This window comes from Harmonia axyridis, chromosome 3 (assembly GCF_914767665.1).
Source record: "Harmonia axyridis chromosome 3, icHarAxyr1.1, whole genome shotgun sequence".
Taxonomy (NCBI): domain Eukaryota; kingdom Metazoa; phylum Arthropoda; class Insecta; order Coleoptera; family Coccinellidae; genus Harmonia; species Harmonia axyridis.
In genome coordinates, this window is record NC_059503.1 from 28,704,064 (window position 1) to 28,728,190 (window position 24,127).

The 24,127-nt window shown below is 35.6% G+C and overlaps 2 protein-coding genes across 2 annotated transcripts in view; one reads left to right on the forward strand and one right to left on the reverse strand.

The window, feature by feature from the left end:
• On the forward strand, nucleotides 1-20,623 carry LOC123676562. The gene is made up of 5 exons (XM_045612520.1): nucleotides 1-664; nucleotides 1,255-1,472; nucleotides 4,084-4,263; nucleotides 17,560-17,648; nucleotides 20,195-20,623. The coding sequence occupies exons 1-5, from the start codon at nucleotides 25-27 to the stop codon at nucleotides 20,514-20,516; spliced, it is 1,449 nt and encodes a 482-aa protein (XP_045468476.1). The 5' UTR covers nucleotides 1-24; the 3' UTR covers nucleotides 20,517-20,623.
• LOC123676563 (alpha-tocopherol transfer protein-like) overlaps nucleotides 20,618-24,127 on the reverse strand; it is a 14,053-nt gene continuing 10,543 nt past the window's right edge. Inside the window, exons 4-7 of the mRNA XM_045612521.1 lie at nucleotides 23,406-23,658; nucleotides 21,388-21,498; nucleotides 21,137-21,239; nucleotides 20,618-20,982 (exon numbers count right to left, since the gene is read on the reverse strand). Coding sequence (XP_045468477.1) covers nucleotides 20,831-20,982; nucleotides 21,137-21,239; nucleotides 21,388-21,498; nucleotides 23,406-23,658 — 619 coding nt within the window. The 3' untranslated portion in view covers nucleotides 20,618-20,830. The remainder of the gene's footprint in view (nucleotides 20,983-21,136; nucleotides 21,240-21,387; nucleotides 21,499-23,405; nucleotides 23,659-24,127) is intronic.

The window sequence follows — 24,127 nt, forward strand, 5'->3', positions numbered from 1 at the left end:
ATATAATTTTCTAAAAAACTAACCATGTCTGTCGAATTTTTATTTGAAGTTATTTTTATTTTAACTTTCGTTTGTGCCAGAGGGACGAAAGTCACTACTCAATTCGCAAATATTTCTTCTAGTAACTCGAGTTTTAATACCGCTACAACAAAATTTAGCTTCCATCCTGTTCATTTCAATGTTGGAGAACTGTTGATCAAAGACAAACATCCAAATATCTTGAAACAACTTGAAAATGTTAGACCAACATGGAATCAAACTCGGGTGCCACTATTCTTGAACTTGATTGTAAACTTGAATTTTATCAATGAGAACGATAAGAAATCGAATAATCACAAAAGGTTATACGGAAAGACCAAAAGGAATATAAAAAGTGAAGAAATAAACATACCAACAAAGAATAAAATGATCCAAGATGATTCTCAAAAGACGGTTTCAGAAAATTTGGGACACATCTTCGAGAAGATTAAGCTGAAGATGGAACTTCAGAGGAAAAAGAGGAATATCGAGTTCCAAAACAATGAGGACGCTAAATTGGAGGTTCATAATGTAACAAACAGCCGGAACAAAATACAGGACATTTCAACAGATGCATTTCCCAAAATGTCCCTTCTGAACGATGACAAGGAATTAGACGTGACTAAATGGTTAAAAAATTGGAAAGGTGTGCATGTATCTTGGTAGATCTCTTTTTCGAGCGCTCATCGTCTCCGATCAGATTGCTCGATCATTTCGTCAAAATGTCAGTAATATTCAAATTTTGAGCAGAGTATGGTTTTAAACGATGAATTCCTATAGAATTTCGTTAGAAATTAAAAATTCAAGCAGGAAAAAAATTTTACATTAGGGAAAACCCCCACTAGACACCTTCAAGAAGTAAAATAAAAAAAATGGGGATAATACTAAAGTACCACTTATTGCGCCCTTGTTGACCACATTTACCTCAGTTCTTCGCTCTGAAAGGGTATCATTGAGGCATGAATGAGCGCTCAAATGCTGATAATAGGATTCTTAAAAAAAAATGAGGAAAACTCCGAGTAAAGTCAAGAGTTTTTGGACGGTGTTTCATTCATGTGCCAAATGCGGGCTTTGAGACAACATAGGTGGTTGCCAAGGATGTAATTGGTGCCTGAATGAATTAATGACCACTTGAATGCTCCTATCTTCACCTCGGTGAATTCCTCATTTTCTAAAGAAACTTGATATTTCATCAAATGAATTTTTGAATTTATGACACTCTAAAATGTTTTCCAGATATTCTAGCAGTAAATCCTATTTTGAGCACTGATACGCCTACAAAACCGGAAGTTGACTTTATAGACGAATGGAAATATTCTTACAAGGTGACCCTTTATAACTCCGAGACCTACAATGTTTCCAACTATATATGCTCAGGCTTACTGGTGTCACCACAGTGGGTTCTAACTTCCGTATTCTGCAGTTTGGGTGACGATGTCATCCTTCTTATTGGGGTAAGTGCCCATGAGAGATTTTTTTGTGCACTTCACCCTTCTGTTTAAATAAGTAAACTATCATTGGAGCTCTTATTATTTAAATTAGACTCGTTGCGGCTCGGTTATCCTTCCGGGAATTGCGACCACATGGATCTTTTGTTCTTAAGAGGGGTCTAGACCGTTTCAGCGATCAGTTTGTAATGAATGGGAAATTGGTAAAACCTTCCAAATTAAATCGAACCAAATTCTACGCAGTGTGAGAGGTTCGAATTGGCGATAATTCATAATTAAATCCTTCAGCACTTTCTTTGTTCTGTATCTCAAGTATATTGATCATTAATGCCACATAAATTGAGAGGTCAACACGGTTTTTAAATTTGTCTTTCAAGGTTCAATACGCAGTTATGATGATCTAATATATTTGAACGAAATAATTCTTTGGAAAAATATTTGGTAAATAACATGAAATTGCTTTTAATTCCCTCAACTAAGCCCCTCTGTAAGAGATCAATTGGGAAAATAGATTAGAAAAATTAGGCAGTATCGATCGGGGTTTCAAGGGAATCGTTAGTAACGGTGAAAAAAAAATATCGATCGGGGACTCAGGGAAGTCAATAGTAACGGAATAGTACGTCGGTCGCGAAACCGGACTTAGACCAAAGCAATTTTTTTTTTTTGAAGATAAGAGTCCTATTTTTTATGGTTGAGTTAAATAAATAAAAAGGAAAATTCAGTGGATGAGTGAGTTCAAGGAACTTCAAGTACACTGATCAACAATTGCTAGGGATCACTTATGAACTTCTCTTCATTTGTATTTTTTTCAAGTTATCTCGTGAATATCTGTACATTATATGTTCTCTAAGGAAAAAGTAAGATGTTTTGAGTTGATTATATCAAAGTCTTCCTCACTTCATCGGCTCTTGTTCACAAAATCGATTATTATCTGTAGGCTGTTACAGGTGGAGTGAAAAGCAATGTGGTATTTGTTATTAAATCTGTTTTTTTCTCTCGTTCAAACACATAAGGTGACAATAATTGAAGAAATGAGAACAATATCAGTCATGCCGAGAAGACGTTTGGCTCCTGTGCAACTGGACCAAATCATACGGTGGATACAGGAAGGTTTGTCCCAGCGAGAAGTGTCCCGGCGGTTGAATGTTTCGCAAAGTGTCGTGAGTCGGGCCTGGAATAGGTTCATCCAAAACGACTCAGTAGCTTTTGTTCATGGGGGAGGTCGGCAGCGCAGTACAACAGCTGCCCAAGATCGTCTTTTGATCCTCAATGCTAGGAGAAATCCCACTTACCCGGCGTCGCGGCTCAATAGATCACTGAGAGTTGCAACAGGAGTTCTAATTTCGAACCAGACTGTAAGACGACGACTACATGTTCGTGGTTTGAGAGCACGTAGGAGGGTACAACATCCCCGTTTGAATAGGGAACACCGGGTTCATCGACGGCAATGGGCTGAGGAGCACCGCAATTGGACACTTGAAGATTGGAGCCGATGTTTATTTACGGATGAGTCTAGATTTCGTTTGGTCAACTCCGATGGACATATTCTTGCTTGGAGGGAAAGAGGTCGAAGGTATGCAGAACAGTTTATGGTACCCACAACAGCTTTTGGCGGAGGTTCTATATGTGTATGGGGAGGCATTTGTTTGAACCAACGCACAGAGTTGGTTGTTCTGCAGAACACCACCATGACCAGTCAGAGATATCACGATATGATTATTGAACACATAATTGTTCCGTTTGCGGCTGCCGTGGGCGAGAATTTCATTTTAATTGACGATAATGCCCGTCCACACCGTAGTCGTCTGGTTAATGAAGCGCTAGAAACTCATGCTATTGATAGGATGGACTGGCCAGCTCGCTCTCCAGACATGAATTGCATCGAACATGTCTGGTCTGAGATGTCTAGACAATTGTCAACCTTAGAACAACCGATCAATAACCTGGAGGACCTTTCTAACGCTTTACGGGATATTTGGACGAATTTGCCCCAAAATGTTATAAATCGTTTGATCAAAAGTATGCCTGCCTCGTAGGGTAGAATCACAGATTACGGATAAGAATATTTCGAGAACTAATGCATAAAATGAAAAAACAATTACTGTGCTGAAATCAGTATAAAAATACCTTTAAATTGAGGTATCACTCTCCCCATCTTCCCTATTCAAAAATTGGGGGTGGGGGTTGTAGCAGCAAGGGGTGAAGCGCTATGCGTGCGTAACCTACATCTTAAGTTGTCCCCCTCGAAACAGAAATCAACCTGTCCGAGCATTTCTATCGAAAAACTTTATTTCGTCTGTAATCTCGTCTGTTTCGTTTTCAAATGGCCACCCTGTATTAATAATCAATAGGCTACGGAAACTCGAAAAAAATAATAATAAACAGGCTGTTCTATTTGAAATATCGGAGTTGGAAGTACTCTTTGATATAAGTGGCATCACCGCAGCTTTGAAAATTTTTTAGATCGATGGTGATCTCACCCAAAACGAAATATTCAATATGTCCAGCGTGGCCCACCAGTATATGAAAAGTTCATTAATTCTCTATCAAGACCCTATTCGATCTTTGAAGGGTTCACTTGTGCAAACTTGTACAAAATAATTCAATATTTTTCAAGGTTCACGCCCTGCCGGCAAAACTTGCACAACACAACAGATACAGTGTGTTGAAGAAGGTGTACTCGCTGAGCGATAATCTGGAGCTGATACAAATGGACAGGCCCGTACAGTGGACATTCAAAGCTCCTGATATCAGAGGTGTCAAAGTAGAGGAGATGGATAATCTACTTCGCAGAGGGGTGAGAATGCTTTCCATCATAAAGATATTATATTGAATGACTTTTGTGTCCTAAACTTTCAATGCCGCAAAAAATTAGTATATTACATAACAAGAGTTGAAAGAAGCATATTACGCACCATTAGAAACAGTTGTAATTCTAGAAGTGCGTGATTGTCTCACAATTCGATTGGTGTACTATACTTTTTCTACGACCGCATTCATTTCCATAAAAACTTAGGCATATCCAAAATCAGGAGGCAACTCGCGACAGAATTATGTCAAAACGTCGAGAAGTTATCGGATACGCAAGTTGTTTGTTATTCGTTTCCGCGGCAACTACTAAAGGTTTTATCTTATTGGTTATTCGCCGTTCGATTTGCTTTACAGATGCTAAGTACCTACCTTATTGGTTGCTGATCGGGCTTTCTGTTTACGGTAAAGTGAATCTCACAGTTTTAGGTTGCACGGTGCTTAAATAGTTGGCGAGTTGTACGATTTTCTTCATTTTCTCTAGGGGGAGTGAAAAAAAATATATTTTCTTCTAATTTTTTTCGAACGAGAACCCCATTTTTTATTGGTCAGGTGGAATATACATAAAAAATAATATATAACTGTTAAGTGTAACACATACTACTGCTCTAAAATGCTCAATTCCCAAGATAAAGGGCAGTAGATATATGAGAGTTCTGCTTCACTTTTCGACCATAACCTCACATTTCTTTCACAAGCTCCTTAAGTCCTGGGGCCCCTAGAACTGGAGGTCGCGGAATTCTAGCCATTTCATCTGAAAGAAGTCCTATTTTCTTGTGATCCTATTGGGCCCTATCCCTTGTGCCTCTAAGAAACTTGTATTTGGTTCTATTTTTCTTGTGACCTTCAGCCCGGGGGCCCCATTTCATGTAACCTCCATGGATGTAAGAGTACAACTGACGGAGTTTGAGCCCCATTTCCAACAGAACTTCGGCTACTATTTTGTTATGAGTGCAATAATTTCCGGTACTGATAATATTATCTTTTTTCAATTGGACTAGTGCCCGTCATTATTAGATAAAGATATGAAGATTGATAAGCTCATGATCATTATAGATAATGGAAAAGAAAGTTGAGGTTTTGGGGATTGGAATATGAATAATGAGGTAGATTCTTACAGTTGACGATTTGGTAGCCCCAAATTTCAATTCCAATACTATACCATTCCTTCTGTAGACAGTTATTGAGTTGTGTAGTTTTCCTCTATCCAATCTAGGTGAGTTCAATCGAAAAATATTGTAATTGTGTTTATATTTTTTTTTTATGCTATTATCTTTTTAAACTTTGAATGCAGAATGCAATCTAATCCTGTCGATTATTATTCACTCGTTTTGGTATAACAAGAGGTGGATATTCGTTAAAATTACTTTGAAATTATTGAAAATAATTATAATCAACAAAATTATAATACTTATGGCAATGTTGATTATGAGGATCTTGATTGTATAATAAACTAGCTAACCCGGCGAACTTCGTACCGCCCTATAATCATGAAATATCTTTTTATCTGAATTAAGTTAATTTCTTTATTAAGTATTGCTGTTGGTATATTAATAAATCAAAATTATTCCAAAAACAAAGTTATAAATTAACCTGCATATTTTTCTGTAGTTTCTTATTTTGTAGATTGAATAACTGAAAATTAAATTTTTCGGTGTCCTGTATTATCTTCATATCGAGCTTAGTTATCGAGAAAAAAAAATAAGTTCAAATCATTCTGAAAACTATTCATGGTGTCTATGATATACAATAGAGTGGCTTAAATTTTTTTTTTCTCGAAAACGAAGCTAGATATGAAGGATATACAGGAGATGAAAAAGTTGTATATTATTAGTTGTTCAATCTTCAACACAATTTGTCTGAAACGACTAACCGGGAAGGTGAATGAGTAAACAGGTAAAATCTATATTCCACACGAAGGCTTTCCAGATTAGAATTAATGAACATTTAAAGAGTTTTCTTAACTGCAAAAATAATTGTACATATTTCAATCCCTTATTAGAATGAGAACATAAGTACGTTTAACCATAATACCGAAATTTAAAGTTGAAACTTGAAATTCCTAGAACAACTAGATATACCAAGGTAGTCTTAACAAGATTATTAGGCGCTGAAATTTGGTAATGAATAAATTTATTTGAATGAGATTTCGAAAGAAAATCATTCAGAACTCTACTGGGTGTTCAAAATGATAAAATTCATTGATGACGCTTTCAAAAGTTAATGTTGGACTATTTCAACTGGTACACCCTATAATTTATTTTCTCATTCAGTAGACAACTTTTCAAATTTGCTACTACTAAAATTTGCTACCTGATAAGAAAATATAATATGTTATGCCATTCGGAATAAGCCCCATAATAACGTTTGAGTGAGTCATCAATGAATTGTCCCAGTAGAGTTCCCAATGATTTTCAAAAAGTAAGTACTAACCTCCATTTATCTAGAATTCAATATAAAAATCTCATCTAAAAGAATTCATTCATTTTGAAAACGTCAGTTCTTCCAAAGCCTGTTCCCTCTATGAAAAATTGAAATATTTAAAAAAAAGAAAGTTTTAAGCATATAAAATTTCGAAAAATCTTGGGTTAATTTATTCTATTTAGTCTGAAAATTCAATAAAAACAGGTTGTTCTATAAAAAAAGATATTTTGTTTCTTCATTTACACATTGTTTATACACCTTATGTATTTCGAAACAATTAGATAATGTTGCTCTAATGGAGCCTAATGATACTGTGAAAATTTGAGAATTTCAGCCCTTCACCGTGAAGACCATTGCCATCGCGCCAATGCTGGAACAGCCTGTATAATTTCAATTCATAAGAAATATAATTAAGTAAAACTTTGTAGAATTCACTTTAAAAAAGATTTATTTCACAAGTTTACAAATATGAGTTCTCTCTAGTTTGAAACCAATAAGAAGACTTGTTTCAATGTTACATGAATAAGGTATTTATGGTCTTTGATAAAAGTAATCTAATGAATTGTACATAGTGGTTTGATGATAATGGTAGCGTTATCCATTATTGGATTTGAAAGTATGAGAATGAGAACAAAGTAGTATCTAATGTAAATGGATCTGAATTTAAAGTAAACAAGATGTAATATAAAAGAATGTTCAATCATTTATTCATTATGGTGATAGCATTTATGAAAAGTATATTGGAGATGAAAGTGTATTGAGTCATTAGGAAGTTAGTCATACATTTATGTAATTCTTCCACCCTTTAAGACAAAACGTCCTCGTTTTGTGGTGCTGTTGGTATTTTAGGGTAAACAGAATGAATTTCTTGAAGTTGAACTGCGTCTTCTGGGTTCTCCTTCTCTTTCATCCAAAAGGCGATTTTTTTAAACTTGTTTCTTTGTAATATGACAGTTATAATTGCAATAATACAAAATGGGAATGAAGACAATATAAATGTTAATGAAAGATGATTAACTTGGGGCAAAGTGTCTAAGTTATCTCTATGTTTCATGTCTTCTGCTTCATTTTTCAGGGATTGTACATCTTCGAGGTGTCTCTGCTCAAGGTGAATGAATTTGGATGATTCGAATTCTTGTACTTTAATAATAGGCATGTCGTAGGTGAAATTATTAAAGACATTTTCGAAGATTGTATCATCTACTATGATTCTGCAGTTTCGTTTTGAAGATATTATTGAACTTCCATTTGCAGTCTCGTACTTGATTTGATTTCCACATTCTTCTAAAATTTTTTGCGGTTCCTTGCAGGATAGAAGGACGTTGTTGTTATCTAATTGGATTTGGATCTTGTAGTTATTTGTTGCTTCTACGAAGGTGCATGTGGTAAGATTATTGAGCGAGCATCGGCTTTGTATTTGGGGTTTGGAGCAAACAATTTGATCCTCTATCGTCGGGCATTGTTCTTCTGTCCAGATTTCTTTCCTTGATCCAGATAATCTATATCTTGCAGGTAGTAGAATGATTTTCTTCCAGCGATTAGGGATAGGATAGATTCTTTGGTACATGAATGGATAAGGGTGTAAAATTGGGATATATAATATACATACTATGATATTATCAACAGATACAATTCTAAATTTTGCGAATTCGATTATTTTGAATAAATGAAGATTGTCTAATTCTAATAGTTCTTCCTTTTGATAAATGAGTTTGAGATGTGTAATTATTTCTTTTAATTCTTTGAATGAAATTATTTCCAAATTTGTTATATCATTAAAGGCTAAAGTTACGGTTCTTTGGATAGTTTTTATTAAGGATAACAATTTCTGTGATGAATAAATGTTGTAATGAATTAACTGTTGTTTATTTACTCCTTCTGTCATTTGATTAATAGCTTCAAATGTAATGTTCATATTGGTTTGAATGTTTTTGATATCTTTTATGTATCTATTAGTAATGTGGTTAGCGAAAGATGTGAATTTATCACTTTGCGTTAAGATTTTATTCTGGTTTTTGAAAAGTACTTTTAATTGTTTGTTAATATCTTTCAAGTCTTTTTGATCAAGGTTTCCAGTAATGAATCGAATAGTAGATCCAAGAAATTCTAGTGCACGTTTACTTCTTGAATTAAATTTTGAGAGTTCATTCTCGATATCTAAGCAATTGTCTATCAATGTGTTAATTAATGGACATGAACCGTTGCATTTTTGTTGGAGTAAATGAGCGTTTGTCCAAAGATGAGAGAAATTGATCTCTATGTTACTTATATTAAAATAAAAATAAAATTTATGATAATGGTTAAGTGTGTGAGTAATTCCTAAGTTCTCGATGAAGTATCCATTATGTTGAAATTCTTCGATTTGAAGGGCCAGGCTCGTTGTCGCGAGGATTCCCCTGTAATGATACATTATTTCTGAGTCTTTTGAGTTTTCTAGGATGTGAATTTGCTCGTTGACCTGTTTTGTCTTATTCCTATTATTTTATTTTTGCTAGTAGATGTTACATTTATTTTATCAAAACATGGATCTGATATTCGAATTTTTGATTTTTTGAAATAAACAGTGGATTCTGTGATATTTGGAGCATTTTCTTTATTAGTGTTCTGTTTTTGAATGACTTTTGTCCCTTTATTCAACTGTTTTTGATATATTATTTCGAAAAATGGTAAAACTTCATTTTTTCTTTTCTCATTATATACTTCGTATATCGTTGTATCTAAATCAATTTCATGGATATTGAGATTGTCATAAGGTCCGTATAGAAGGCTAAATGGAATGAATCCTGTACTAGAATGTATCGACTGATTGTAAATAAGTATTGCATTAGTCATTAAAGATTGAGGAGGATCATTTTTATTTTGTAATTTGGTTGCTCTTATTTTTTCTAATAATGTGGAATGCAATCTTTCTACGGGAGAGTTTGAATTCGGATTATAATGTGTGGTGAAGTGCAGATTTATTTTGAAGAGTTTGCAATATTCTTCGAAAACTTTGTTTTTGAACTCTTTTCCTCCGTCGCAAACTATTTTCTTTGGGTAGTTATGATGTGAAAAGAAATGTCGGATTTTCTTTAGCACTGTTAAACCAGTTAAATCTTCTACGTAGTATGCTTGTGCGTATTTGGAAAATAGATCTAGGAATGTTACGAATTTTGCATTATCGAAGCTGAATGTATCATTGTGTATGATGTCGAAGGGCTTTTTTGCTAAAAGTGGTCCAGATAGTTTAACATTGTATGGGTTTCTTTCATATTTGCTTTGTAAGCATATTTCACACTCATTTATTATTTTATTAATTTTTGTTCGCATATCTGGCCAATAGAATTTTGATTTTAGATTATTGTGTGTTTCTATAATTCCATTGTGATTTTGAAGGTGATACTCTAGTACAACTTCATTTTGTTAATCAGGTTTTTCTATATCACTACATAAAATGTTACTTTTTACGATTTTTACATTTGTATCAAAATTTGACTCACATAAATTTAAAAATAACGATTCGAGTTTTGAATCATGAAAATATACTGCGTATAATAGTTTAGGATCAATAGTTTCTTTCAGGAATTTTTCAATGTTTTCATTTTCTTGACCGGATCTTATCGTGACTTTATAATGATGTTTCTTGAAGGGTCTTTTGTATTCAATTGGTCACCTAATTTCAATTCGATTCTATTCATGTAATTATTCAGAGGTTTTTCTGAAATTGGGATACCGAAAACTGGGTTTTCTATGGCAGTGTGTTGTGTATTATCAGATTGATTTCCAATTGCATCGAGAATTTCATCTGCATCCTCTGGTAGAAGTATTTCTGTTTCATTAATTTGTGGCAATATCGATAATAGATCATCATCTATGCTTTCTTCTACTGCATTGAGTTCGATTCGCGATAGAGCATCGGCAACTAAATTTTCCTTTCCTTTCTTGTATTGGATTTTGAAATCAAATTCTTCCAATCGGAGTCTCCATTTGCTCAATCTTTGATTTGTATCTTTCAAGGAAAACATTTATGTAATTATATGTTCAGACTCATTAAATGCCTACAGTAGGGTTCTAGAATTCCAGCTTTGAATGTCGATAGTGCTTGGTTATTGTAATTATTTTCCATACAAATCCGAATGTCTCTATTTATTTCTCTAACGCTTACATGTTCTAATAGAATTTGTAGTTTGATTTTTATTCTTTCGTAACATTGTTTGTAACTCTCGTTGAAATTTTGATAGCAAGTGGTTAAGTCATGTAACAGAAGTTCTTCTGTCCTTCTGATATTGGATCGCCAAATTTTTGAGCTAAAGTTTTTTTTATTTCAGACCATCGAGTACAACGTGAATTTATTAAAACGTCTCTAGCTTCGCCAGTTGATTTTGACTTTACTGTTTCTAAGAGGAGTTTATTAAAAAGACTGTTTTCATCTTTTTTCAATAAGTTTAAGTACGTTTCAGCTTGATCGAAAAAATAGGCAAGGTTTTTGTAATCACCAGAATATTCTGGCACCATGTCCCTAGCCATGTTAATCTCTAATTGTGTGATTTTCATTTCTTGGTTATTAAGGTTAGGATTCGATTTAAAATTAATGGGAGATCTATCTCTTTCAATTGACATGTATATTATAGAGGGGAAAAAATTGGAAGAACTTACAGGAAAACAACTGGTTTCATCGACTGCAGGTGAAGATGTCTTGGGTTATTTTCTGTTCCTTGGCCCCCCCTGAGATTTTCATTACCTCATTTTTCAGCACAACATGCTCAATATTACTTTCTCAATCCAAAGGGCATGGAAAAAAGGAAAGTAATGGATTCTCAACAATTTTCCGGTTTTCAATGACAATCATGGACGCCTTATCATTTTTCAATAATTTTCATTTTGCCCCCCCTGAGAAAAATTTCTGCGAGCGCCCATGCGTGTGTCTGATTTCAGCCAGTTTTTAATTTTTTTAAATTTCTAAAATTTTTCCCTTCGGTATGCTCTCATCCCCTTAGGGGGCTTCCCCACAGGTTATAAATGCTGCCTCAAGTCATTTTACTCAGAAATTAAATTCATTTGATATGAATTAACGCATTACCTATTCGGAAAAACACAGGTCTATGAATAGAAAATTCCAGATATTCAATAACTCATAAAATATTTATGCGAAGTGTGCCATTATTTCAAATGAGCTTGTTTGATAGAGTATCTATAGTAGATTCTGAGGAAAATTTCACTTCTCGAAAATTCGATGTACAGGGTGTTCTGCAATATGTGGAATAAAGAATATAATTTTCTCAGTCCAGACCTGCGCTATCGAGAAGTAATCAGGTGCAAATATTAGGCATTGACCTATACTCATTCCCCCAAATTTTCATGAGGATCCATGCAGGCGTTCAAAAATTATGCCGATTGAAAGTTTTTGATAAAATACATAAAACAGCCTGTATCTTTTAAACTAATATAGTTAGGGCATGTTTCGAGCACTGATTCAGACTCACCAAAATGTCCTGCATCTGCCCTGAAAACCTGTACAATCATTCGTGAAATACACTGTTTAATACCAAGCTGGATCTAATTCATAAGTCTTAGGACAACTTGTTATACAGGGTGTTTCCTAAACATGCGGCAAAAATTCAGGGGGTTGTTCCTTGGACTATTTTAAGCATGTTTTGTCCTTGGATGATTTTTGAAAAACCTCTTTGTTTCGAAGATACAGGGCGAACAACATTTTTCATATTTTTAAAATTAATAATAGTTTAAATAAAAATGCGTACCGCACTGTGTTTACTAAGTAGGTACAATTTATTTTTAAATTTGTTTAACAACATTCCAATTACTAAAACGGCCAGTTTTTTGACTAAAAATTGATAAGTGCAGATGGTAAAGGAATACAGATTAAACACGGTTTTCATTTGAATTCGTTTTGTGATGTATTAGCAATTAACATTTTATCTTTGACTATTATGAATCGCTATACAAACACCGAGATGACTGACATGCATTTCATTTATGGACTTGCTGATGGAAATTCATTTTCATGTAATTTTTCATAATAAAATGTTATTATCTGAAATTTTGTTTCCCCTATATCTTCGAAACAAATAGGTTTTTCAAAAATCATCAAAGGACAAAATATTCTTAGAATAGTCCAAGGAACAACCCCCTGAATTTTTGCCGCATGTTTAGGAAACACCCTGTATAATTTGATTAGCTTATTAACAAGAACAACCCCTCTGAGTTTATGTTCAAATGATTAATTTTTTCTAAATACTTGAATGATCTATGAAATCTAATACAACATCATTTACCTCCATGACGAGTTATCCAACTGTTGACAAAATTCGAAGTTTGATATGTGATGCTGTGTCTCATTATCCTGACGAACTGAACTTTATAAAGATCTTCCCCTCGTTCATTTGATACAAGCTGTCATTTTTCTTTCCAAGTGGAAATTCTTGGAGCTTGATGATACGTTTCACTGTTCATAAACAAGTCGCATTTACTTTTTCAGAAGACAGAAGCTGTCTTGAGGTGAAAGTAGAAAAGATATAACATTTTTTTTAGAATTTGGAATATCTAGACGCAACATGGTTAATAAAATATCATAAATAGTTTTAAAGTAATTATACTTACACAAATATCCATCACCCCTTAAACTTATATAAGGAATGAATGGTGAAATATGGGATCACATTGCGCATTTAAAGTTTAAAAATATTAGATAAAGTATAAAAAACATATAACAACAATTTTAATATTTTTCAATTTTACTCACCTAAATTGAAAAGGTAGAAACTGAACTACTTAATAACTACCTGCAAAAAGACTGGTTCAGTATTGGAGCTAGTATAGTATATCCAAAGTCACTTGAACTAGTTCATAAAAAGGCTTGTCCAGATATCCCTCTGAAGTGAATACCGCGATATTTGAAACTATTGTTAGGCAATACTGGCCCCAAAGAAATTTCTGAAAATTTGTACAACCCTAGTTTAATCGAAATATTCTGACTTCCTCCAAGTGACTTTGGATATACTATACCTTTTTATATGATATTTCTAAGATCGCACAAAATATATTAATTTTATCGGTGTTTTTTGCTTGATATGAATAATTATCCACTAACAGCTGACGATTTTTTTTTATTGAAAACACTGTGAGGTGCCCCCAGATAGAATTCTCTGGGGGCACCAACCGGGAACATATGATACAAAAAGGAATTTTTTTTCTTGAACGTAAATCTTGCAATTTTGGATGAGTAACGCGAGATTGTAGATGTTCTCTCCACCATGTTTTATAGGACGCAACTTAGATATTGTGCCTCATGAAATTAATTCATCCCTAGTCTGAGATTTTAGGGGCATTCAAACCTAAAAAAGCCGTCACCTATTTTGGGGTAACGTGGGGTCTTAAAATGATAGCCCCCAGGAAATAATCACTCCTGCCCGTTACGTTGATTCTGTTGTGGTCGCCGAATAGCGAGCACAATAGTTGAAAAAAGTAGTTACTAGTTTTTTGATATTTTTGTTTAATGAAATTATTTTTTTTTTTTTGAGATTCAATTCAATCAACGTTTATGGTGATAATGTTCTGTAAATTGAATAATTCGAGTAAAACATTGTACTTAAGATTAGTTTTTCTCTTTTTTATGTAATGTTTTTATGAAAAATTGTAAATTATAAGGTGTGTGAATAAGTCTTTCCCGTTTTTTTTCAAATTTTGAGCCTTTATTGTGAAAAAATGGTTACAAATGAATTATTGAAAGTATTGGCCATCGCTAGCTACAACTTTTCCCCATCTTTCTGGCAATATACGAATCCCGTTGCGAAAAAATTCGACCGGTTTGGCCTCTATCCAGTCATCCACCCATTTTTTGGCTTCCTCGTAGGAATGGAAGTGCTGGTCAGCCAGGCCATGCGTCATCGATCTGAAGAGATGGTGATCAGACGGAGCAATGTCTGGACTATACGGCGGGTGGGGTAGGACTTCCCATTTGAGCGTTTCTAAGTATGTTTTCACCGGCTGTGCAACATGTGGGCGAGCATTGTCATGTTGCAAAATAACTTTGTCGTGCCTGTCGGAGTATTGTGGCCGTTTTTCTCGCAGTGCGCGGCTCAAACGCATCAATTGTCGTCGATAGACCTCGCCTGTGATCCTTTCATTCGGTTTCAGAAGCTCATAGTAAACCACACCTAGCTGGTCCCACCATATACAGAGCATGAGCTTGGCGCCATGAATATTTGGCTTGGCCGTCGATGATGATGCATGGCCGGGTAGTCCCCATGATTTTCTTCGCTTCGGATTATCGTAACGGATCCACTTTTCATCGCCAGTCACGATACGATGCAGAAAACCCTTTCTTTTATGTCGCTGAAGCAGCTGTTCGCAAGTGAAAAAACGCCGTTCGACGTCTCTCAGCTTCAGTTCGTACGGCACCCAATTTCCTTGCTTTTGGATCATTCCCATGGCTTTCAAACGCTTGGAAATGGTTGTTCGGTCAACTCCCAATGCTTCAGCAAGTTCTTCTTGCGTTTGACACGAATCTTCATCAAGCAAAGTCGCCAATTCTTGATCTTAAAAGATTTGCGGCCGCCCGGAACGCTCCTTGTCTTCCACGTCGAAATCGCCACTTTTGAAGCGTCGAAAACATCCGCGAACACTTGAATCATCGACACAACCTTCTCCATAAGCTTTCTGAAGCAACCGATGCGCCTCGGCAGCAGATTTCTTCAAATTGAACCAATAAAGTGAAACTTCCCGCAAATGACGTCGACTCGGCTCAAATTTCGACATTTTCACGATTTCAAAAATTTATGATGCGAAAAAATTTCAACTAATGTGTTAGTGTGGAATTGTTGACAGATGAATAAGCTTTGATTATGACATATGTAACCATTAAATACTCGCACAGTATTGGTGGCGCCATCTCTTCAAAAAACGGGAAAGACTTATTCACACACCTGATATAAAAATACTTCAACGAATGATGGCAGCAACTTCAGGACGATGAATTGATCAAATTCTAGTTATCGGAATAACCTTACTCCCAATCGCGTGTTAGTGTTCAAAACTGAAATGACGTCCGACAATATACACCAATGTTGGGCATAATCTGAACACTACCTGAGAGGTGATGATAATTTTGTCAATATACTGGTTAGAGAGTAACTCAATCAAGAGGAGCAGTAAGATGTTATCATAAGCTGTAGAGAAATAAGCTAAGGATAAAGATGATAAGGAAGACAAGTTGACTAAAGAAAATAATAATGGAAGAAGAAGATGCTCAAATAATCTTGAAACTAAGTTGCACACGGTAGAAATATGCCACATCTGGTAGCAACATCGTAGACGTCAGACCAAGGGTTTTGGACGATGAGTAGGTTCGATTTGGAAGAAATGACTCTCTCACCGACGAACTATTCATGAGTGGACTAATGGTATTCAACGGCTTACTCCGTATGGTTAAATATGGCCTTGGAGTTATTATACTGACCGTCCTTGAATGATATTTTTTATGCAAGCTACTTTATGGAGTGCAAGCAGAGCAAGAGATGAGCACCAGAATTATAATGGACGTCGAAGTAAAAATGCTAAGCGTTAAATGACACTTTAACTCATATTCCTCCCTTAATCCCTCAAGGTTATTTCCGTGCAAAGGTTAGATCCAAGAGAGAACAAAGTACCATTCCACTTCAAGATAATCCTGTAGGAACTGGCAAGACGAAACCACGAAGTGTCGCGAAAGTGAATTTCAAATTCCGAAAAGTGAACATACTCCATGCTGGAGTTAGTGGAGTGAATAAGGAGACTATCAGTCCTATATTGATTTTATGAATTTTGTTTTTGTTGTTTTATTCATTTATTATCATTTTGTTTTGTTCTATTTTTTTTTTTCATTGGAGTTAATAATTTTTGATACATGTAGAATTATAGAATGATTTATAACATATACCACCGCAATATTTGATACATTTAAAATTATTGATTAATTTCGAGCATACCACCACAGTTGTTTGTTTAGTTGATGCAGTTGTGAGTATCAGGAAATCCTGGATTCTGAGCTAACTGACGGAAAAATTGTGTATGATTTTTTTCATTATACTTAATCAAAAGTTCTATTGATTTTCATTTAATAAGATGTATCCTTTCCTCCAGGAAGTCCCATCTACCCTCTCTTACTGAGAGAAGAATTATTTTACTCCTTTGGCAGTGGAAACTACCCTAAAGTCGAGACTTCACAAGATAATGAGTCGCAAATTATAACTTAAATTTTCAGCAAGAAATATATACAGGGCGACCCATTTTGAAAGATCGACTTAAATAACTCATTTGGAAGAGCATGGATTAAAAAATGTTTCAAATGGAAGTTTCTTATTTTTTAGATAGGCATCGAATACAGATATTCATTGTGACCTTGGAATTTAGTTTCGATGTTATTTCAAGGTCAAGTAGATTTTTTGAAAAGGGAATATACATTTTCATTTGTAGAATCTCATTTTTCGAAGAAAAGTGGAAATATTTTGTCCCTTTCCATTTACAATAAAATGAAATAAACTCTGTCTATCCAAGCCATAACATAACTATGACACAGAAAACCGAGCAGAGCCCTATAGTGTGAAAGAATAAGCCCTAAATAAGACTTGCTTAATTTCTGTAATAGATTTCCTTATCATGTGTGTTTTATAAAATAGTGAATATACATAGAACTTCCTACTTGTACAAGAGTTGATCTAATTTTGAACTGAGATTTTATCTTTGAAAATATAAAACTGTTTCTTAATTGAAAAATTCTATTGAAAATTGGATATTCAGTTACAGAATTTTCAGATATACATAAAGTTTATTTTCAAAAGCGAACCCATAATTTGAATTCCAAATGATGAAAATCTTCCCTTTTTAGAAATGCAACTTACTATCTTGGGTTCCTGTTGATATTGAGAAAAATATATTCGAGCTGAGACAATACCCCCAACTCACGTTGCAGACGGAGTAAGTAGAGAATATTTTTATGACAAAACTAACTGATAAAATTTTGGACTCGGTTATTCGGTTCAAAAATGGTTTCATAAAAACTCCAGCTCTTTGATTGCGTGTGCGTAAACGTGATATTCAGCCCTATTCTGTAACTTCAAATCGAATAGAGATGATAGATGGATCGAATAGAAGTGCATGGGAATAGTTTTGAATTGGTATTGTGCAACTAGGTGGTTCTTCATGGGGTGCTGGTGTCAGCACTCTTCATACGACAGCTTTGACCTTGGGTTTTCTGCTGCTAAACTGTTGTCCTGTTTGGTTAAATAGTACTCATGTTCAAACCAGTGATGCACAGCTTAACGTTTCTAAGAGAATTATTAGTAGAAACAGGTACTAGGACAGATTAAAGTCACGCAAACTTCCAAAGATTAATACTTTCCTTCAATCGAGTGAGAGTGACAAGGAAATTGGGTCTAATCGTTGATCCATCAGAGAAAGTAGCAGGTTTCATTCATCCTAGGAAAATTTGGTGTATTTTGAATAGACTTGTGTAGGACTGGTCATGGTCGTTGCAATAGTATGCTTTTCAAATGGTATGGTTCCACTAGCGATGCTCAACCGTCAGAGGTAACACAAGATGGGGTCGATAAAGTCGCAGTTCAAAAGACCTTATCCGGTGGTAAACCGTTCGGACAGTGACAGGATGAGGCGGGAGACTGTGGCCTTGCCATAGCGTATGCAGACGATCTAGCCCTGGTTGTTAGCGCTGACAGCCGGCGCTTGCTCGAAGAAGCCCTTCAGCGCCTTATTGATTTGGTGCTTGAGTGGCTTAGCCGTAACAGGCTTTCCATCTCCCAGGGCAAGTCTGTGGCAGTGCTGTTGAGGGGCTCTCTCGACCGTAGACGTCCTCCGACAATTCGATCCCTTATGGGTTCGTTTCGCTGGTCATCGGAGTATAGATACCTTGGCGTGGTGGTTGACTCTGGCCTGACTTTTATTCCTCACGCTAAGGCCTTGCGTCAAAAGACCCAGGTGGTGGCTTCCGGGCTGTTTCGTCTTCGACGAGCACTAGGAGGTGATCAGGTTCGGTCTCTGATCATCTTCTATAAAGGTATTTTTCTGCCAATAATTTCTTATTGCGCCTCCGCATGGTATCACCGCCTGGGTCATTCCCATATCCGACGGATCATTCTTTCGGCACAGCGGCATTTCCTCCTCCTTATTTTTCGATCGTATCGAACTGCAGCCACATCTTTTCTTCAAGTTGTGACGGGTAATTTACCCGCACACTATTACGTCGTTCATCGGGCTGCAGCTTATTTTCTGAGGAGAGGATTTGAATTTCGTTTCGGAGAGCTCTACATTCCATCCGTGTCCTTGGACGATCCTGGTAGGGCCTCTGCGATCCGTCGGTCCATGGATGTGTCACTGCGCCATTTCTTCTCTTGTTGGCAGTCGGACTGGGAGACGTCTGACCCGGGTCGTTGTACCTTCGACTGGATCCCCTCTGTTCATTTTATTTCCAACAACCCTTGGTTCCGCCCAAGTTTCCCTCTGGCCTGTTTTATTTCAGGCCATGGTCCCTTCAAAGGTAATCTGTTCAGGCTGGGTCTGGTCGAAGAGGAACATTGTACATGTGGTCGCCAACAGTTCAGCGACCACATCCTTAGAAACTGTCCCTTGTTTAGTGACCTCAGGGTCATTTACGGTCTATCTGTTCTCGAGTCCCCGGATCTCAGAATGGCCGATTTCTGTGCATCTCGGCAAAATTTTGGCCCTTTGTCAGCATTCGCGGCTGACGCTATATGTCGTCTCAACTCCTGGCAATAATGTGAATGTGCCTAAGCGTAGTGATGAGCACTGCTCACGAACTACATTTTGCACTGTTGAGTTAGTGACAGGATAGTCTTGTTTTCCTAACCACTCATCAGCCAAAGATCGAGTTGTCGGTATCTAATGGCCATAAGTTTTAGACGTTGATCTTGAACTTCATTTGTAACCCTTCGATGTCCGGTGCCTACTCTTCTTCAAATTATGGCATTACCAAACCACGTTTGACAACATCTCATAATAGACGTTGGATTTCTGTTTGTACAGTTAGCGATTTCTCAAAATGACAACCCCGATTATCGTAGACCAATAATCCGACCTCTTTCAAATTCACTTAGTTGCCGATAAATTCCGATAAATGCTCTAGGCATTTTAACAACAACTAAACATCGACTTTGGATCTCCTCGAACAGCTGCTTTTTTGTAAAATTTAAAAAACGTGCAAAAAACGACTGCAATATTTAAGTAACAAAAATTTTTTATATGAAAAAACCTTCACGATTTTTTTCTCCAAATTCATTCATTTACTCCTTGCTATACTGAAATATTTAAGTTACAGAATAGGGCCTATTACTGGAACCTCAATATCTCGCATTTCACTGGTCGTTTCAGATTAAATTTTGTATGGATATTCTGGATGAGTCATAAGTAGTTCGATAGAAATTTCAGCTCCTCCGAATAGATTTTATCTTATTTCATTCAAAAATCAACAGTGTTAATCGAAATTTCAGAGGCACAAGAAACCTCAAGAAAAACTGCGTGAAAGCCACAACTGTCCAGCAGTATAGTCTCTCGAGGAAAGACATAGGTTCTCCAGTTCTCTGTGATAACACCGTCACAGGCATCTTGCTGAATATCGAAGAGGAAGAAAATATGACTGTTGAAGTACTTTGTCCCGTCTTGGAATGGATCACCTTCTTCACAAGAGAGGGGTCCTATTTTGAGGTAACAGCCAGAAAATACACCTTGAGAAGCGAAGCAGTTACAATGGGGCTTGCTAAAGACTGTCTGTTGGTGCATTTTTTGATGGTGTATTTGATTTGGATGACTTGATGGAAGATGAGAAATTATCTGCGTAATTTAATTGTATTAATGTTCAAAGGAAGTGATCAGATAGAAATACTTTTTTTCTTGAAAAGAAATAAATCTCATGATTTTGGTTTATTGTTTATTATTCAAATCACAAAGGAGGAACAAAAATGCAGTAAGTTTTTTTCTTACTCTAATCAACAATAGGTAGGGAGGTACTTATCTTCTCCTTTGTCCCCAAAGAAGATTAATGCCTTATAAGGAATAAACTACACAAATCATAACCGCTTCTCCTGACTATTACATTTTGGTCACCCCGAACAATAACTTAAAACTGTTCAATCGACTTCTAATTTCTTGAAAGTTCCTTCCAAACCAAAGATTTTGTTGAAATCTGTTGATTTCTCAATTCTTTTCGACTCGTCCGTTATTTGTTTGGCATGTTCCTTGAAGAACTCCATGTTGTTTTCGAGACATGTTCTATTTTTTTCTGAAACATTCATCAATACTTGAATTAGTTGAGACTTTCGTGGCCATCATCGTTTGAATGTTACTTCTTAATTCAAATTATAAGGGAGAGAAGGAAGAATTTAAGTTTCAACCAAGATACACTTACTTGTAAGTGTATCGTGGTTTGAACTAACCTCTTAATTCATTGCAACTACCGGCAGAGCCTCCAAAATCTTTTGGTAGCATCTCTTGTGGCACAATTTTGTAGAAACTTTCCATAGATGAGTGTATATTGATCTAAAAAAAATCAAATATTATGGAATCAATAAGAATGAAAATGAAACCTTCAAAAGGTATCAATTATTATAATTTTGTTACAGTATTTTCTAACTTTTGTAAAATAAAAATTATCAGGAAACAAAGTAATCAATTAATTAGTCCTTACCATATCAAAAAGTTCTTTTTTGATGAATGGCTTGAAGATAGCTAACGCTTTATCTATCCATGAAGGTGCGTTGATGATATGAATGTCTTTGAGTCTAACAGGTAAGGCTTCCTAAAACAAATAGAATATGATTCAAATTATGGATTTGAATTCAAATAAAAAATCCACTCCGAAAATTATATCTAAAGAATTATTGAGAATTTAATAGTATATAAAACAGGAAGTATGAAATATTATTGAATCAGTAGGTACTCAGATATACACAGTGAACATATTTATTGAACTGTACATATAATAGGTACTTCATACAGAGGTAGGTTCCAAAACTGTCCCACATGCAGGGAATTATATTTAACCATAATTTATTGAATTTTGGATATAGGAGGGACACTTTCGACACATTCGAAACGATTACGGTGCATTTCTATTCGATCCATACCATCTCTATTCGATTTGAAGTTATAGAATAGAGCTGATTATCAGAAGTCGTAATCAAAATAACTACGTATACAATAGAGAAGATATAAAAAAGCCTGCCAATTACTGTATAAGTAGATTGTAAATATGCAATAAACAGTTAAAAAAAATGTACACCTGCAGTAAAAAATTCAATATGGGTGGTGCACGAACTTTCTCTTGACGTCCCTTATAAAGGGTGTTTTTTTTTTAGAGCTATAGAACTTTAAATTGCAATAAAACAACGATGGATTATTCGATTGACATGAATTTTATTTATCCGTAAGATAATCTTGTGGCATTACATTTTAATTATGATTTCTGGCATATGACCGCCACGGCTGGCTCGGATGTAGTCCAATCTGGACGTCCAATTTTCGATGACTTTTTCCAACATTTGTGGCCGTATATCGGCAATAACACGGCGAATGTTGTCTTCCAAATGGTCAAGGGTTTGTGGCTTATCCGCATACACCAATGACTTTACATAGCCCCACAGAAAGTAGTCTAGCGGTGTTAAATGACAAGATCTTGGAGGCCAATTCACAGGTCCAAAACGTGAAATTAGGCGGTCACCAAACGTGTCTTTCAATAAATCGATTGTGGCACGAGCTGTGTGACATGTTGCGCCGTCTTGTTTGAACCACAGCTCCTGGACATCATGGTTTTCAATTCAGGAATGAAAAAGTTAGTAATCATGGCTCTATACCGATCACCATTGACTGTAACGTTCTGGCCATCATCGTTTTTGAAGAAGTACGGACCAATGATTCCACCAGCCCATAAAGCGCAACAAACAGTCAGTTTTTCTGGATGTAACGGTGTTGCGACATTCACTTGAGGATTAGCTTCACTCAAAATGCGGCAGTTTTGTTTGTTGACGTAGCCATTCAACCAGAAGTGCGCTTCATCGCTAATGGACGTAGTGCGTGATACGTATTCCGCACAGAACCATTATTTTCGAAATAAAATTGCACTATTTGCAAGCGTTGTTCAGGCGTGAGTCTATTCATGATGAATTGCCAAACCAAACTGAGAATAAATCACTTGATAGCTGTTCAATCGGTCGCCATCATGAACAGTAATGCCAACTTAAAGTTATATACCTCGAAAAAAAACACCCTATATTAACTACCGAATGAAACGATTGATATAAAAAAAACAGATTTTATATCAATAATTAGAAAGCTCTTTCGATTTCCATCTTTTCTATTTACGTGCATGAAACACATACGGATATGGAAAAAATAAATTGAATTTGGAAAAGCACTCGGTATCAACTCGATCGCAGAATCAAGTTTAATTCAGTTTTATTCACAATCGAATTTCTCATTAGAGATGCACATTACGAGAAATTGCACTTTCAGAATTTCTTTTCTTCATCATCATTTGCAATAAATTCTATACAAAAAAATTTTTTGTGTTATATTATATACAGAATTTATTTGAGCACGACCAGTGAGTCCAACCTAATCATTTCAGACCATTTTCCGCTCAAAATTCTAAAATTATAAAAACATAAAGCTTAACAATTACGAGCAATAATGTTTGGCAAAACATACCTGGACATAGAACAAATGTTTCTTAGAAATGCTAGGATTGATTTTTAACAAGTGAGCAAAACTGGAGCCTTCAAAATCGAAGACAATGTGCAATCCTTCGTTGGTACCCTGCAAGTTCATGGCGAGGTTTACTATCATGTCGAACATCTTACATTGATCGATGTATATGTATCTGTCGGGATTGGTGTCCAATAGTTTCATGAATATAACCTTATATCCACTTGGCGCAAGCTTCGGCAGGAATGCTACCAATCTGAAAGAACAATGCCAATATTACAATAAGGTAATGTCTCAAATATCGATTCACAGACTACATAAAATGTTTGTGGGTAATTTGACCCTATTTACTCGTTTGTTACCTATTTGATTGGAAGGACAGGTGGCAGGAGTGTCGCGCGTTTGTGTGGTCTTTCTTTGGAAGATTGAAGTTCTATGATATTCTGACACCATATTATAGGATCCATTAGTACTATTAGAGGATATACTAATAGTACTAATGTTCAGATTTCAGTGCAATAACTTTGCCATCGGATAGAACAACTGACATAATTTTCACTCACAATTTTCTGTTATGTAATAAATGACCAACTTGTTGAGCGATTCATGTGATTTTATGATATAAGTTCTGTAGTCCAGTAGATAAATACATTTTCTCTATTTCAGTATCGTAATTAGTTCATTACAGTTCCAAAAACAGTGTTGTAATGGACTCATTACAGCAT

Excerpts from the sequence above, each read along its gene's own strand:
- LOC123676562 (XM_045612520.1), top strand. The coding sequence starts at position 25 with ATGTCTGTCGAATTTTTATTTGAAGTTATTTTTATTTTAACTTTCGTT. Across the intron at positions 665-1,254 it reads ATGGTTAAAAAATTGGAAAG|ATATTCTAGCAGTAAATCCT; the intron begins GTGTGCATGTAT and ends AATGTTTTCCAG. Across the intron at positions 17,649-20,194 it reads CAACTCACGTTGCAGACGGA|AGGCACAAGAAACCTCAAGA; the intron begins GTAAGTAGAGAA and ends TCGAAATTTCAG.